The sequence below is a fragment of the Arachis hypogaea genome, chromosome 7, assembly GCF_003086295.3.
Source record: "Arachis hypogaea cultivar Tifrunner chromosome 7, arahy.Tifrunner.gnm2.J5K5, whole genome shotgun sequence".
NCBI classification, from domain to species: Eukaryota; Viridiplantae; Streptophyta; class Magnoliopsida; order Fabales; family Fabaceae; genus Arachis; species Arachis hypogaea.
In genome coordinates this window covers 1,524,106-1,541,626 of record NC_092042.1, presented here as the reverse complement: position 1 = coordinate 1,541,626, position 17,521 = coordinate 1,524,106, and the positions used below count along the sequence as shown (strand labels likewise).

At 37.4% G+C, this 17,521-nt stretch overlaps 1 protein-coding gene across 1 annotated transcript; it reads left to right on the top strand.

Moving 5' to 3' along the window:
• Positions 1–5,487: 5,487 nt before the first annotated feature.
• On the top strand, positions 5,488–6,852 carry LOC112703856 (protein FAR1-RELATED SEQUENCE 5-like). Its single transcript, XM_025755487.1, has one exon. It carries the CDS (start codon positions 5,488–5,490, stop codon positions 6,850–6,852), a length of 1,365 nt encoding a protein of 454 aa, XP_025611272.1.
• The last annotated feature ends 10,669 nt before the right edge of the window (positions 6,853–17,521 follow it).

Below are 17,521 nucleotides of genomic sequence, written 5' to 3'. Positions count from 1 at the left end.
GTATTCTTTGAGGCTTCCATGTGGGCCCTACTTGATTGTGCTAAGGTAGTTCGAGTCTCTGACATATATTTTTGACGCTGTGAAATGATTGATGAACATATTGGCGAATTCGTCAAAGCTAGTTATAGATCCTGCGGGTAGATTAGAGAACCATAGCAGGGCAGCTCCATCAAGGAAAGTGGGGAAAGAGCGACATAGGATGGGGTTACAATCGCTGTTGAGGAACATCATGGATTCGAATTTGGTGACGTGGACCTTTGGATCCCCGATGCCTTTGTACAGTGTCAAGGTCATTGCGAGCATGAAATTCAGGGGAATTTTGTAGCTCATTATCTTTTTGGAGAATGGATTAGCTCGTCTTCTTCCATTCTTGGGGGGAGTTTCTGCTGTTTTAGCATTGGATTCTGACTGATGCTCTTCGTTCTGCTCGGGACTCGTCTTTTTGCTCTTCGTTGGTTTTCTACTAGCAACGCGGCATTCGCAGCAAGGAGATCGGCATTTCCCTGGGGGGAGTGATGAGTTTCGGAGTGATCCCTCATCTTCCTATCCTGTGAAGAAAAAGAAATATGCAGGTATGGGTAAGTTTAAATATAGATATATCCTCGGGAGAGGGGAGTTTAACGTCGGCCCCACGTTGGGCGCCAAATATTCTTGCAAGGATACTGTGCTGACGTTAGTCCTGAACCGACGTTATCCTTGTGAACTCGAACCCGAACGTGGTACCTGTAAAAAGGACTCTGACGCTCAAGTCAGTGATAGAATAAAATGCAATTAAGAAATCGAATGTATGAGATCGAGGATGAGCAGTGTGGGGTGAACTGAGTCGTTCTGTTAGGTGAGAGTGATTTCTTTGCCGTGTCCTGCTCAATGTTACCTCTTCAGATTTATAGGTGAGGCTTGTAGTCTGATTGGTCAGCGCATTCTGAGATTTTGGTGAGTGGATTAATCCGGATATGCTGGCATGCACGTTGGCTCCGTGATTCGAGCATGTGGACGGTTTCGAAACGTGACCATTGCGTCAAGGTATATCTCGGATATGGCCGAGATTCTTGGGTGTAGTACAGGTTTAATTATTATATTGATACCTATAAATTTATAAATTTTCAATTAAATTTTTATATTTTTTAATTAGGTCTTTACACTACTTTTAAATTTGTATTTAGGGTTTACGATTTGGGTCATCCTATGGTGCTGAAAACAAATTTTTCTGCCGTTGCTGAAATAGTGTGGTATGGTGATGAAGGGGACGCGTGGTACTGCTGCCTCCAAAGTGCTGACAATTTCTGCGCCAAGGTTGATGGTGATGTATGCTGAAAAATGGGGTTAGAGGATAATAATCTTTTGTTAATGATGTGGTTTATGGTATTGGGCCTATTTTTGAGGACCCAGTATATGTTTGATCTGTTCGTTTTTTGTACAGTTTTGGAATAACAATTAGGGAAACGTCGCCGTTTTCACTCACCACCTGCAATCCCTGATCTTACTCAATCGCGGAAGCCCTAGGTCCTCATCGATCTTCTCTCCGCCTGTCACACACACAGTCCAGGGAGGAGGGTTGCATCTCAAGACTCAATCTCATCGAGCTCAATCTGAAGCCATCGTCTCCTACGGCCGCCATCGTCATTCATTCCGACAGCCACCGCCTCATGCTCGCTCACTTCGCCTTCATCGCACATGCAGTCATCGCAACATTCGAAGCCTCCGTCGCGCAACCTACGAAGCCTCCATCGCGTAGTAGGCATCGCAACCATTGAAGCCACCTTCCGTGGAAGTCACTCACCATCGCAAGTTCCCGAAGCAAGCTTGGAGATTTGAGCAGCCGTTTCCGACGCGAAGTCATTCGTGGAAATCGCAACCACCGCCACAACGATGTGGTAGTCTTTGCTAATGTGTTCAATATAGATAAATTTAGTATATTTAAACAAATATTGTTCAAGAGCGTTGAATAATTCTTTGGTGCTGGTTGTAGATTAATTCTTTGCTGCTGATTGCCTAAAGCATTATTAACTATTAAGTGATAAATTGTTGAAACTGATTTCTTGAATAATGATTAAAAGATTAATTTTTTGGTTCTGACTACTTGAAGCATTCTTAAATGATTAATTATTAAAGCTGATTGCTTAAAGCATGATTAATTGTTATAGTAGTGCCTTAATATATATATATATATATATATATATATATATATATATATGCACGTAGCAGAGGATGAGTTTGTCCTATCAGAAAAATGCATGCCTGGTGACCAAAGATGGGGTATACATATTGCATCTGAAACTATATATGTTAATGTACTAAGATACATCTGTAACTGATGAATTTTTTTGGTGCTGATTGCTTGAAGCATTGAACGATTAATTGTTGAAGCTGATTGCGTGAAGCATGATTAATTTTTATAGTTTATTGTTGAATCCTTGATAATTGATTAGTTTTTGGGAGCTAAAAGTTGTTGTTGAGGCATTGATTAGTTGTCGGATTGTATTGTAACTAGATTGCTGGTAATTTTTAGGTATGGATGATAGTATCAACCAAGAATTAGTTAGGAATAATAATTATATTAGACTATAATTATGTTTTGATGTGTTTATTTTTATTTTATATTATTTTATTATAATATGGTTTTTTCAATTTTATATTATTTTAAATTTGTTCCTAACTCTTGATTTTCTTTGAGGTCTGTAGTGGTTATGCCGATGTTCCATGGGAAAGGAAGATAAATGTAAGGTAATTAGACGTTGTTCGTGTTAGAATTTTTTAATACCTTTCACGCTGATGTAGAAGAAATCGTGCTTAGATTGTGATTGATAAAAGAAGAAAATATGAACTTATAACTGATTGAATATGTATCTAGGTTCAAAGAATTATTGATTTATATTTCACTTAAGTCTGATTGAATTGTCCAAAAATACTCAAATATTTAGAAAACAAAAATTCTTACAATTTTAATGTTGTTTCATTTTTCTTTTTGGACCGCGAAATAAAATTATGATTTTGTGGATAATAATAATAATAATAATAATAATAATAATAATAATAATAATAATAATAATAATAATAACAACAAGGTGTTGGTTAAAGGCAGATGAAATGAAGATGGGTAAAATGAAGATAGAAGCAACGACACGTGCTGGGAGCTGGTGATTTTTTGTATAGCCAAAGATCTGGGGGGCAGTCCAAGGTTGACGGTTTCGGCGAGGGCGTGAGAAGCTGCAAGGGAGTTTGCACCCTGGGAAGCACATTAGGCAGTAATCAGTAAGTATATAGGACAGAAAACGATAGTTTGGTATGCATTATTTAATTATTTTATTTTTCTGGGGGTAACATGGTGATATTTAGTTTTTTTTTGGAGTGGTGAAAATCCTCTAGAAGGCTAAAGGGTATATTCTGCTGGATTTGTTGAGCTGTGTTGTTCATATTTGTGGAAGATAGTTTGATAATAAATGATGGAAGTCTAAAATTGTTAAACGTAGTTATTTCTGGCTTTGTTTTTGTTAGAGTGATCGTGCTGATTTTAGTTATAATTATGCATGCATGATTTAGATGGTTAGTTGTACGTTGGAGAATGCTGTATACGCAGTTAGTTTGGGTAGATGAGTCTGGTTAGTAGGATTAAAATTACGAAAATTTAGCTTCTGCAAAGCAGTTTTCATGGGAGTTGGAAACCAAAAAAGACATTCTGTTTGTTTTTCTTTATTTTTCTTTAATTTTCTTTAATTTCCAGTCATTGGAAACTTCACTATTCTTCTCTCTCACAATGGAGAGGTCAGGCTTCCATCACTCTCTAGCATGTTCACCTAGCTTATTTAATTTAATCTAATCATGTGTAAACTTTAATGTAATCCCGTAATTTAAATTAGTGTTGTTATACATGTGAATGCATAGAGCGTGCATATGTGTAGACATGCTTCTAAGCTATCCTTTTAAGCAGTGATGAGACTTTGTCACAAACATATATGTACCTATGATTGTACGCATATATAGTATATGCTTATGAACTTTACAAGGGGTTTTGTAACAATAGTATTCTCGTCTTAGTTTTCAAGCATGTTGATCTATTTGGATGGAAGACCATTGTGATTTTCATGGTTGTGTTGATGTTACAAGTTATAAGAGTAGGATGCGTTGAAATAGAAATTTCAATTGAATTCAAAAATGAAAATACAAGTATGTGTAAATTTGTATCCATGAACACAAACTAAAAAAAAAGTAGATATATTAGTAACATTTATATATGAAAAATCGAGATCAGGTGATATAACCCAAGGTCTTCCAAAAGTGGAACAGGTATTAAAAGTTTGTTTGATTGATTCAATATCGATTAACCTAGGGAAGAGGGTTGACGCTTGGAACGAACATATAACCATAATTCTCGACATTCCTTGGGGATTCTTTCTTTGTACTGAGCTAACTATTGTCCAAAGTCGAATTTCTTTGGTTAATAAAATCCAAAGGGTTTATCGATCCCAAGGAGTGCATATACATAATAGACATATTGAGATTATCGTACGCCAAATAACATCAAAAGTATTGGTTTCAAAAGATGGAATGTCTAATGTTTTTCACCTAGCAAGCTAATTGGATTTTTTCGACCTGAACGAGCGGGACGTGCCTTAATGGATATAGAAATAGAAAGAGATAGACTAGAAACGACATCTCTTATCTCACTGACACCAAAGAGGGGTATTCATCTGCTTCCGAAAGAAATCAAAAAATTTCTTGGGAATCCTACAAGAGCCAATCGTTCTTTTTTCTCTGACAGATGGTCCTACTACAATAACAGAACGCCCCGAATAATCAACCCTTTTTCCAAGAAGGGTTTCGTGAAATCTTCCCTCTTTACCTTCAATTATATCTGAAAATGATTTGTAAACCTTATTATGACCATCCCTCATTGGTTGCCCGCGGATTCCGTTATCCAGAAGCGTATCCACGGCTTCTTGTACCAATTTCTTCTGGCACATTACTAATTCGCTTGGCATAGATCTACTTATTGTTAATAGATCGATAAGAGTATTGTTCCGATAGATAACTCTTCGATAGAGTTCATTAATATCTAAGCTCGTTAGTTTTCCCCCATCGATTTGAATAATGGGTCTCAATTCGGATAAAAATAAAAATAAGATTCATAAAAATGTGGTAGACCTTAATAAATTAAGGAAGAACTTGCTTTACGTTTACGAAGAACTTGCTTCCAATTTCTTCTATTTTATGAGTTGCTTTAAGTTTAAGTCATTTGAATTTTGTTTGTCTGGTTTCTTTTGTTTGTTTTCTTTTTATCTAGTTAATAAATTGTACAGAATATATTTTCGGTTTTGTTATTGCAACAGTAAAAAACTAGAGAACCGCGTTACTTGGTGCAGTTATTGTGTTTTATTTGATGTTGTAAAGAACGATGTGTACTTGATGTTAATGGGTTTTGAGTATGCTGACTTTGGCATTTGATTTTAGCAAGTAAAGGTGATTTGTGCCAGTGGTGTAGTTGTGCGGATGGAGGCTAAACTGGATGATGGAGTTAACCAAGGTGCTGGAATTCAAGAGGATGGTAGCGGGGGAACACAGATTGAAACAAACGAGACACTGATTGGAGACGGTAAAAATGATACTTGTGATGAATGGGTGGAGGGAAAAGCCATTGAATATCGAGACGTGCTAATGCTAACGGAAGCCGATATGATGAGGAAGGTGTTCTGCACGGACGAAGCCGCGTATGAGTTTTACAAGAGATACGGCAAATGCCATGGGTTTGGTATTCGTAAGGGTGACTCGGGAAAGGATGATAATGGAAGGGTGATTAGGAGGAGGTTCTTTTGTAACAAAGCAGGGCTGAGGCAGCGCAAACATTACGAAAGGCTTGACAGGAAGAGGGACCACAGATCGGAGACGCACACAAACTGTGACGCAAAGCTATCAATCTTATGGGATGATATTAGCGAAATTTGGAGGGTTAGAAAGGTTATACTAGATCACAACCATGATTTAACTCCTCATAGGATGGTTCATATGATCAACAGCTTTAGAGACATCGATTGTTCAGCTAAGGTACAGATTAATGGCATGCAGGGACACGGTGTCCCGACGTCGAAGATCCTAAGTTATATGGCAGGGCAAGCTGGGGGGTATTCTCTGATGGGTTTCACAAAAAATGATGCCGATAACTACATCGAGCAGACCAAGTGGGAGAAGATTGTTGATGGAGACGCTAATGCCGCAATAATTTATTTAGAGGGAAAAGCAGTGTCGGATCCGATGTGCATGGCTAGGTACAATTTGACGAACAACAATATGTTAGCAAACTTGTTTTGGGCTGATGGTGGGAACCGGGTTGATTACCAACACTTTGGTGATGTGCTTTCCTTCGATTCGACTTACAAGAATAACAAGTATAGGAGACCTTTGGTTATCTTTTCTGGTTCAAACAATCATAAGAAAACAACCATATTTGGGTTTGGTTTGGTGTTGGATGAAAGCATTGGGTCATACATGTGGTTGCTTGAAAATTTGTTGGAGGTAATGTGCAACAAAAAGCCGTCGGTGATTGTGACAGACGGGTGTGACTCAATGAGGGCAGCAATCAGGGCGGTGTTTCCAGAGGCCACACATAGGCTGTGTGCTTGGCATGTGGAGAAGAACGTGACTTCAAATGTGAAGGATGAAGGCTTAAGACAACTTTTCACTAGGTGGCTGTACTCAAATATGGAGATAGAAGAGTTTGAGGCAGAGTGGGCCGCAGCTGTTGTCGAATACCGACTTCATGATAGTTTTTGGGCAAAGGAAACCTATGATAAGCGGAAAATGTGGGCAAATGCGTACTTAAAAGACAAATTCTATACCGGGTTCCGCACTACTTCTTGATGTGAAGGGATTAATGCAAATGTCAAAAAGTATCAGAATAACGAGTTAGAGGCCCACTTCAAGTCCATTCACGGCAACCCAGTGATCACGACTTGCTTGGACCCACTCGAGCGTTTTACTGCCAATGTTTACACACAAGAGTTATTCTTGGACGTGAGGAGGGAAATTGTGGGTGTCGGTGGGGTTAACTTTGTCGTAAAGGTTCGCTGATCCACGACTATGGTGTACACAATTGAAGACTATGGCATTCCGGGTAGGCCACTAACGTTACTGTACGATAGGGTTGTGAATAGGGTTCAGTGTCCTTGCCAATTTTGGTTGCGAAAGAGTTACCCGTGTTGACACATGTTTTTTGTTTTGAAGCATGAGCATGCGAGAAAAATTCCATCAAGGTTGGTGCTCAATAGGTGGCGTAAGGACACTAAATCATTGGAGAACTACGGTGAAGGAAGAGCTGATGAGTGCAGTGAGCGGGGGTTTCTATTACGTCAGGGTGCATTGCACTATGCATCGCAGTGGTTTTCGTTCGTAGCTGCATGTAGCCCGGGTTTGTTTAAAACAGCGATGAGTGGTATACGAGTTTTATGCAAACAAATCGAGGCTGCATGCGATCAGAAGGGTCCGTCGGCAAAGGGAAGAGATACTCCCAGTGTGAAGGATCCCGTGGTGGTTAAGACCAAAGTGGCTCCCCGGGTTAAGAAAATGAGTGGTAGGAAGAGGCGTTGTAGCATGTGTTGGAAAGCAGGACACACGAAGCGACACTACACCAAAAAAAGGGGAGTCAATATGCAGGCAGACCCACAGGAGGATGGGAACGCAGTGGACTTAGGGTCAGAAGGTTCCTCACCAACAGAAAATGCAAAGGTTTGTTTATCACAGTTACTAGGAATCCTAAGTTGTGTATGTTAGTAGTAATAGGGTTTAGGGTGTTGCTGTTACGTATTTCTGTAAATGTTATAACAACCATGTTAGGTGCCGTTTGCATATCACGCAGTGTAATGGTTAGCAAAGGGCAGCCTTTAAGTACTTGTGTAAAAATTTATTTTATAATTGCATATGTTTGCTAAAGTCACTGGTGACATGGTTTCAGGTTTATTTGGATTCACCAATGACATGTTTCTTTATGTTAAGGTTGATGTGACGCGTCGAAAGTGCTTCCACCTAAAGTGGGAGAAGCCGTTGCTGAGTCGGACGTGGAAGAATCCGGGTTCCGGCCAAATGAGGGGGGTCAGAGTGGCATATTCGTATCGAAAGTTGGGATTCTATCCTCCCACTGTGCTATAATGACGACAACTGTGTGAAGATTGTAGAGGTACAGTTGTTATTTTGGAATAGTTAAACTTGTTTCATCAGGTGTGTGCAACTAATTGACATGTACATGTTGTCGATGCAGCTGATGCATGACATAATCAGGGTTACCGAGAGGCTAGCAAGTTATCCAAGACAAGTTTGAGAGTAAGCATTCAATGAATGAATGGTTAGGTTTTGGGCAACATGTAATGTTATGTTACATTTTTTTCAATTTGCTTGTATTAGACAACTAAGCTACACCAGCTGGATTATGTTGTCCGTAGTTATATTTAGTATACAGTGGATGAATGATGATAACTTGTATCCTCCATGTAGAGTGACTATCTTGTAGTGGTAGCTAAAAAGGCCTCGAACCCCTCGGAGACAAGCCTTTCTTTTCCCCTTGAAAATATTACAGTGACTGACCTCTTTCAGTTATGTGACACGGTACTTGATGCTGAAAATGTTCTCCGTCTCTTGAATTTATTGTAGGTTATTTATTTGCATTTGCCAAATTTTCATGTGGTTCCAAATTCATGTTTGTTCTCTTATATTCAGTGTCTTCAATTTAAATTTAATTTCCTTGTTCTAATCATTCTAATGACACGAAAGTTATTGCAGCAGACAGAGAGAAAGATAATGATAGCGTTGTTTGTTGTGCTGTGTGATCTTGATATAAAGTTTGAGATTTTTTTACTTATTCAAAAATTCTTTTTAAATTGTTTACTATATAAAATAAGAGAACAAAAGATTTTAATTTGGAAGCAGGACTTAATTTAAATTGTTTACTATACAATACACATAGGCTTTCTGCTCTGGAAATACACATAGGCTTTCTTTTTAAATTGTTTACTATATTTCTTCTCTGGTTTAGTATGCTTCATTGTGATTTGAACACACTGCTTAAATTTTGATGTGATTCTACCGTAATAAATTAGTTAGAAAACTAGATTTGAATTAGCTTATTTAGCATAAATGTTCAGGGACCTCATCATCTTAATTTCTCAAACATCAGATATGTACTTGTCTTTTTGCTTACTTTTCTCAAGTCAGATTAATTTGGATGTTCAAAATTATATTTCTCATGAATTGGTGATGTTAACGATGTGATTACTAAATTTTCATGAGAACCTCTCAAAAAATTACTATCAAGCTTTCATTGGGACAAAAAGTTGATTAAAAAATAAATTCAGGAATTCTGAAGCAACGGGAAAACAAAACAAAAAATAGAAAGGGGAGAGGATGATGAGATAAAAGTGCAAGTCGTCACAAAAATGCTTCTGTAAGGCTAAACTCAAATACAATATGAAATATGCATATTTCGGGTAGGACTATATAGCATAATACACATAGGCTTTCTGCTCTGCAATGTGGACCACCCTAAAACCAGAAAAGAATGTCTATCCAATATACAAGAATATGCACTAGTGCATCTACTACTAAAGAGAACAACTCATGGTTATTGCTGGATCAATCATTCACTCATGACTCATTCTACCTTCCAGGTACCAATGCAGTACATACACAGAGAAAGGAAAGCATGATAAATCGAATATATTTTATTTTTCAGATAAGTTACAGTGCCTGGTTTGACTGGATCCCATTTCCCATGTAATCATAAAAAGTAAAATACCACACCACTTGAAACTTAATGACACTATCAATATTACTATTAGTAGTATAAAATACCCTTACCAGAAAGCATGGTGAAACAAGACAAAGAATTTAAAAAACAAACAAAGAAAAAAGAAATACCTGTTGCAGAATATGACAAAACAGTGTAAGAAGCATGATGTTCTTATGAGTGGACCCTTGAAAAACCTCAATGTTTTATTATTTTCTTTTTAGTAGAACTACAATAATCAAACACGTAAATAAAGACAATAGGGTTTGAATGGTTTAGTGCAGCTTAAAACAGAAAAATAAACCAACAGAAGCAAACTCAGAAATTTAAGACAGTTTCGATGAGTAAAAGGAAAGGGACCAAGAAAAGGCAAATAACTTTGGAAAAAACTTAGTAAAGCAAAAACCCGTCAAAAATAGGGAAAAACATTCAAAAGTAAATGTAATAGAGAGGGTCAAAAAGCATAATATTTTCAACCTGATTACGATAATAAAGTTAGGCATGAATATTAACACATGTGACAAGGTTAAGTGTTTGTAAATGAGTCTCCCATGTTTGTTGCATTCATGATCACTTGTTTAAAGACTAAATACATGAATGTCCCCAAACAAAGCATGGAGAATCAAATTCCAGGGGTACAAGTAACTCCTTCAGCTGCCAACCAAATCTGGGTAACACATACCATTGTTGACCCCTAACAAGTGTTCCTAAGTAGTACTGGTGTAAGGTAAACTATTACATGCAGAAAATCCTTAAAGGAGTTGAATAAGGCGAAACGCGTCCTCTAGAGTTAGGCAACCCAAAAAGCAATCAAAAGAAGGTCAGTGGCAGCTACAACTATATTCCAAAAAAAATTCCAACACCAGCACACCAGGTGACGGTGGCAGCTACTCAAGCCCTCAGATTGAGGGGCTCAAGGGACCTGTAGGGGAGTTGGCCTTCTTCCCTTGTCTCTTTCCCTTCTTGTAGGATGCTCTATTTGACCTATCCCAATACCTCCTTGCCTTTTCTGCCACTTCCTCAACAGTAGGGTTGTGACTGCCCATGACAAGGTCTATGGCCAATGCCATACGGGTGCTATCGTTAACCTCCTAAAGCAATAATTCCCTCATGAAATTAAGCAACGTAGGACAACAACAGGCTCAATCAACATGAACATACTAGCCATGAGATAACCCTTACCTCCAACTCATAAGATGCCCACAGATGGGTGAGGATCATCCATTGTGATACCTACACTCCACAATCCATCCTATTTTAGATATTAAATTCTGTCACCAAACTAGAGTTACAGTTGTTTTAAATCATGTTTCAACATCAGAAAGTGGTGTGCTATGTTAATCACTAAACTAAACCTGTATGTACATGATGGATTCCGGAATCTAAACTAAACAGATCAATGCATTTAGGAAATTACTACTACAAATTAAATTAGCAACTACTTGAAATCATAAAAAGTAACATAGCACACCACTTGTTTTAAATCCTGTTTCATCCCCAAATAGATACAGCAGGAAAAAAATTATAACTAAAATCAGATCACCAAAATTCCTTCTAGTCGTGTTTCAACATGATTTGCAACTTACGAGTCCTCAGCTTGCTGGGAGACCAATGGCTCAAACACCTTAAAGCTGGACACCTTCTTAGGGGTGATATTTTGCTTTTCATAGTAACTCTTGTCAGCAAGTATGTGGTCGATAAACCTGGCCTGTATGTGGTAATCTGCAACTGTTAATGTACGATGAATGAAGTCAAAAATGTTGCAGCAAGCACATAAGTTGCGGATATGACTCACCACGTCCAGCATTTGGATGATCCTTCCTTCTCGTTCCGAGGTAAGCTTAAGTGAATCAAGGTACACCAGCTTCTCCTCCCACATGTCGACTATCATCAAGTACCAATGACGGCCACTATGAAGGGGAACGTATATCTAGTATTCAAAAGTTAATGAAACAACGACATGTACAGTCATGGAACAACCTTGCAATCCAATTCAGCAACACAGAAAAAAAACCATTAGTTGAAAGGGGGTACCTTTAGGAGGTTGTCCGCCAGCCCCATATATTTGGCTTTTATGTAATCCAGCGTAGATTTGCAATGAAAAGCTGGGTTCAATGTAATTTGCTGTCACGAGTAGGAATGAGGCATTGAGTACATGTTTTCCATTCGGGATTAATCTTTCAGAAAATGAATGAGAACTTACCGAAAAGGTCATCAGAAGCCACCATCAATGATGGTCCTTTCCCGTCGTTAACATCGCAACTACAAGGTTGATTACATCATCCACCACCTCTTCTCCAGGTCTCAGTGTCCACAGTGCCTCTCTGTTACCGACACATTGGTCGTTTTGGACAAGCAGCTCGCTACGAATTAGAGAAACATGTTAAGCATATAGTAGAATAATTTCAGTAAAAAAAAGGATGAGAAGAGTTGAGCAATAACTTTTGCAATTATCTAGAGACGTGGCTGGCTGCACCTTGGTTCTAAGTCTTCAGCAAACACATATGCAGCCACAGAAAGCTCATGGCCAAAGAATTGCATCCCCGGAGGGGGCCAGAAATAGATATCTATGCACTGCACGGCCAGTAAAAAAAATCATTCGTTCTTGGTTCATGCCAACTTAGTCATCGTAAAATTAGTCTGCCCAGTTAAGCATAGAATATCGCACACATGGAATATATCAAGTTTTTATTCGAGGGCCATCACACCCTATTCGGAACAACATAATCACATTCAAGCTACAACAAAGATAGTTGTTTATCATGAAAAGAACCACTTCGCTGCAAATCGTTGTCGGTTAAAGAAGAAAAATGTTTTTATGAGGACGAGCAGTCAATGCTGGAAAGTGGTGCCGGTTAGAAAATAAAAAATTTACATGGCCAAATATTCGTATAACGAGTTACTAGGGATGCTTGATACATATTACCGTGGGCATATCTTGTGACGTCATCTACCAACAGGTGTGTGTGTGTGTGTGTAGAACGTGAAGGGAGATCCAAGTCCTCGCTGCCATATGTTCCTCAACTCTCCGAAGTCAGAATCTTCTTCCTCACGAAACTCAAGCTTTCTCCGGAACATTGGGTTGAAAAATGCGTCAGGTACACAACCAGGTCCATATAGTAGGAAACTAAGGGCTTCACAAAGGAATATACGAAATCAAAACTGAGAACATAAAATTCCTACCTTGGGTGCACCAGGTTCACCCTCCTTCTTTACGTGTTTGGAAACACCTTTTCGACCAGCTTGACTAACCCCTAGCTTCTGGGATCCGTACTGCACAACAGCCTTTGAGTTCTTCATAGTTTTTGGGTCGGTGAGAAACCATGTTACCTTTGCCGTTGCTGTCTCCGTGTGCAATACGATCAATGAGAAACCCGATGACTTGATTGTGTTCGGTAAGAAGGTCTGTGATGGCCTGGATTTGCTTCGCCTGGCCGTGCAGAATGGCCAGTATGGTCTCGTCGCGACGGACTAGATCCTGTACATCGAAGGACGACAACATTAGAACGACGAATCCATCAAGACATGTTATCACAACAATAAAATGAGCCAAACCATGCAACACGGTATATTCTTAGCACATTCAGCTACTAAGTTCGGACTTACCGTTCTCACTGTCATGAACTCCGCCTTGATCTGGTTGTCCACACCACTGAGGGGCTCTTTTGTTGGCATCGAATGCTGCTGCGAATCATGCGATGGAGGGTGCAGACCTTGTTTCTCAGTGCTCTCCATGCTTTGTTTCCTCAATGGCGAATATTTCCACCGTTGACACTGTTAGGCGAGAGTAGATAAAATTAACGTTCCACATCACGCGTGCCAAGGAAGCTTCTTATTTATAGAGCAACCCCATATTAACTAGCTCACACGTGTGGGCACGTGACTCACTTAGTTTGCATAAACAATAAATTAATAATAATCTCAGCATTCTTAAGCCAAAATTCGTAGATAGAAATGCAAGTGGGCCCAAGAGTTGTATCACCCATGATGTTCTAGTATGATATCTTGCAAGTGTAAAAATTAAACGGTTAACAAACACATAAACAATATAAACATATCCTCTTAACTTGATTAAGTTAATGAATGGAGTTTTAGTGCGTCAAGACACTGTACAAGCTGGTCCGGTATAACTTTGGCAGATCATTGCACGACCCGTTTACATATCCTAGCCCAGAAGATAAAAAAACAAGAAGCCCAACCCAGATTCTGCAGGAAACAATCATCAACCGCATTTTATAAACTCACATTTGTAATTTTATTATTCGTATTCAACAACCGAAGGGCTGAAGCCATGTTGTTTCTGGGAACGCCAAAAAATTAAGCAAACAACAGCACTCTCAACCAGGTACACAAAAAATCTAACCGAAAATCCAAAAATCTAACTGCGTAATCCAAACTCGTTCTATTATAACCTGCAACCAAAAATTTTAGGATTTGCATCCTAATATCAATTAAGCGACACAAGAAAAATGGCACCGTAATAAAAAAGCGTTATAATCAAAACTGAGTTGAAAGGTGATAAGACTAGTCACTGGAAACGTACGCCGCACTCAATGTCTCGATAACTTTGGCCTACCTCTTAGGGGTTAGAGAATTGATGGACCAAGAATTTATCATGGAAAAACAAACCCCTTCTCATCCAAATACACGAAGGATCCATGCCAGAATCCTGGTGTCTACTATCCCATTCTTCACCTACCAGGGAACTTATAGTAAAAGCTATTTAAAAAACATGAAATATAGAGCAACAGGGCTACTGAAGTGAAATAAAAAGGGAAAAGTAATTGAGGCAAAACGTCTTAGCATCTATTAAGCGCAGCTTTGAATTCCAATGATGAAATGACAAATATTTATAATTTCAAAGGAAATGAACAGAGGGTCATCCCCAAATTTACATCAGCTTCACTTAATTATAATCAGAATTTAAACATGAATTACACAACACACCCAACTTCAAAATGGAATAGCAAACAACCTTAATTAAGTCAACTAAAACGTACTTAAGAACATAAAACAAACCAGCTGAATCTAATCCAAAGTAAACTAACCTAAGCTAAGTCCAACGATTACTCATTGAAGATCTCGTGAAACTTTTCCAGCTCAGACCGTATCCTTACATTCTCTTCTAGGAGCTCCCAAATTCTGTGATACGGAGGGGTAGACATCTGACCTTGGAGTTCCTCAACGTGCTGCTGCAAAGCTCCCACCTTTCTGAAGTTGTAATAAAAAATTTTCCTTCCGGTCATCGTTAAAACCTTGTCCAGCATTTGAAAGGCAGCATCTTGCCTTGCTTCTACCTCATCCTCTGAGAAATAGCCGTTCACTACCCAGTTGAGACCATGTTCCACAGACTGAAGCACAACCCAGTAACCATGTAAATGCTCGCTGTTTTGAGAGTACGACTCACGCCTGGTGAAGACCGGGTAATCAAGACATAACTGACAACAAACCCGAACAAGATACACTTCCATGTCTTCGGTGATAATGAAATCAGTCCCCAATGTATCTCCTTCACCCGCCTTACCTGAAATGCAACAAAAGGTACAACAGTACATCACTCAGAAACATCGAGAACGGACATGCAAATTACCAAAAGCAATGAACATCCACAGCCTAATCAAAGTGTTACCTAGGGCTCGAATCTACCTTTGAGTGATGCTTCGTGTTTTGAACAAACCCCTCCTGCTTCCAACCGTGTGCGATGAAAAGCACGTACCTGCATTGTATGCAGCTGAGTCGCCAGAGAGCTACCATCCATAATCGCTTAGCTTCCTAGCAGACCCAACCGTGGCGGTGACGGTGGAGGGGGGTGATGGGGGTTCCGGTGGGGTGGGGGTGCCAACAACACACCCCTAGCACGGAGCCAACTTTCTGCCTCATCAACATTGGCGAACCCCTTGAACTCACAGTCCCTGAACCTATTGACCTGCCGCTTACAATCTGCCCACGTCGTGTATATCCCAAGAATTTGTTCCTGCTGTATAGCATAAAGATGGTGCCTTCCTGGCTCCATCTTCTTGTTAACGTATTTCGATCTTGGCTCCAGACCAGGTTTCAAGAGAAAGGAAGGACCTTTATATGGTTGAGAGGCATCACCGGAAACAAATTCCATTAAATTTATCATTAAAATAAGTTATTCATTATTTAAATATATATTATTAAATTTCTTATCTTTCTATGTCTAAATAGGCATGAAGTGTTTAGCCCACATGACCATTGATTAGACATGTTAGGCTTTGTACACAAAATTTTTTTTTAATAGTAATAATTTGCTTCAGTGGATGTAGCTAACTTTAATAAATAAAACCTAACCAACCACCAAATAGAGACTTTTTAATGTAGATATGGAAAAAAAATTAGTGTAGGACGCAATTATAAAGTGAGTTGACCATCTAATTTGTATACTTCGAATTGGTTAAATTTTTTTAACACACCTTCGAGATTTAAGTATGTATTTCTGCAAAAATACGTTAAAGATTTAATTTTCATACAATTTGTTACTAACATGATTAAAAAAATAAAACATTATTGTTCATAAAATTTTGTCATTTTTCGTGGAGTACAGGGATGGATTCAGAAATTTTAATAAGGAGGGGCCGAATTTTAGTTAATTTTTTTCATTTCATAAAAATGATTGACATATAGTTATTAGAGTTATTTTTTTAAAAGATTTATCAAAATATATATATATATCTATATATATATAATTATAATTTTTTTCAAAATTTTACTTTTACTATAAGAATTATGTAAAAAAAATATAAGAATATTAATAGTACATTATAACTCTAAAAATTTTAGTTAATTTTTTTCATTTCATAAAAATGATTGACATATAGTTATTAGAGTTATTTTTTTAAAAGATTTATCAAAATATATATATATATATATATATATATATATATATATATATAATTATAGTTTTCTTCAAAATTTTACTTTTACTATAAGAATTATGTAAAAAAAATATAAGAATATTAATAATACATTATAAAATTATAAAATACCAAAAATTTATAGCGTGATTAGTTAAAAATGATCACATATCTTATTCATTAAAATTAATTCTTTTAAAAATTGTAAAAAATTTTGAAAATAAATTATAAATTATTAATTATTTAAAAGACACAGTACCCTTATAGAATACAAGATATAAGATATCTTTAAAAAAATTTATTTTAGCAACGTAGTTTTAGAAGAAAAATGAGTATTTTTTACAAAAAAATAATATCTAAAATACATAATATGATTATTAAAATATAACTACGTAAGTCATTATTAATTTAATAATATAAATGTTAAATATATTGATATAAAAAAATAAATGGTTTTTTTAAATAAATATAAAAATTATTACATAAAAACTAATTTGAAAAGTAATAAAGACTTGAGGGTATGATATTAAATTGGTTAAGTAAAAAATATTGATGAATTAAAAACTTAAGACATAAATCCATTACATAATGAAAAATAACACATATAAAATTATTAAATTACATAATATTTTTTTTAAACACGTATCTCATATATAAATATAGTTTCTTAAAATTTTTGGGGCTGAGGCCACAACTCGACCCCCTCGTGGAGTACATATTTTTCTTCTAATTTTTCGGGTTAACAACTAATAACACTTCTTACAAACCACAAGACACTACATACTCGTAAACAAATTAACAAATTTCAAAAATAACAATGTCTCATTTTTTTTTTGGGATATGGTTCTAAAAATTCGCATAACATTCAATCTCTGAGGCA

Bases quoted from the DNA above. Each gene is read 5' to 3' on its own strand.
- LOC112703856 (XM_025755487.1), top strand. From the start codon at position 5,488: ATGGAGGCTAAACTGGATGATGGAGTTAACCAAGGTGCTGGAATTCAA.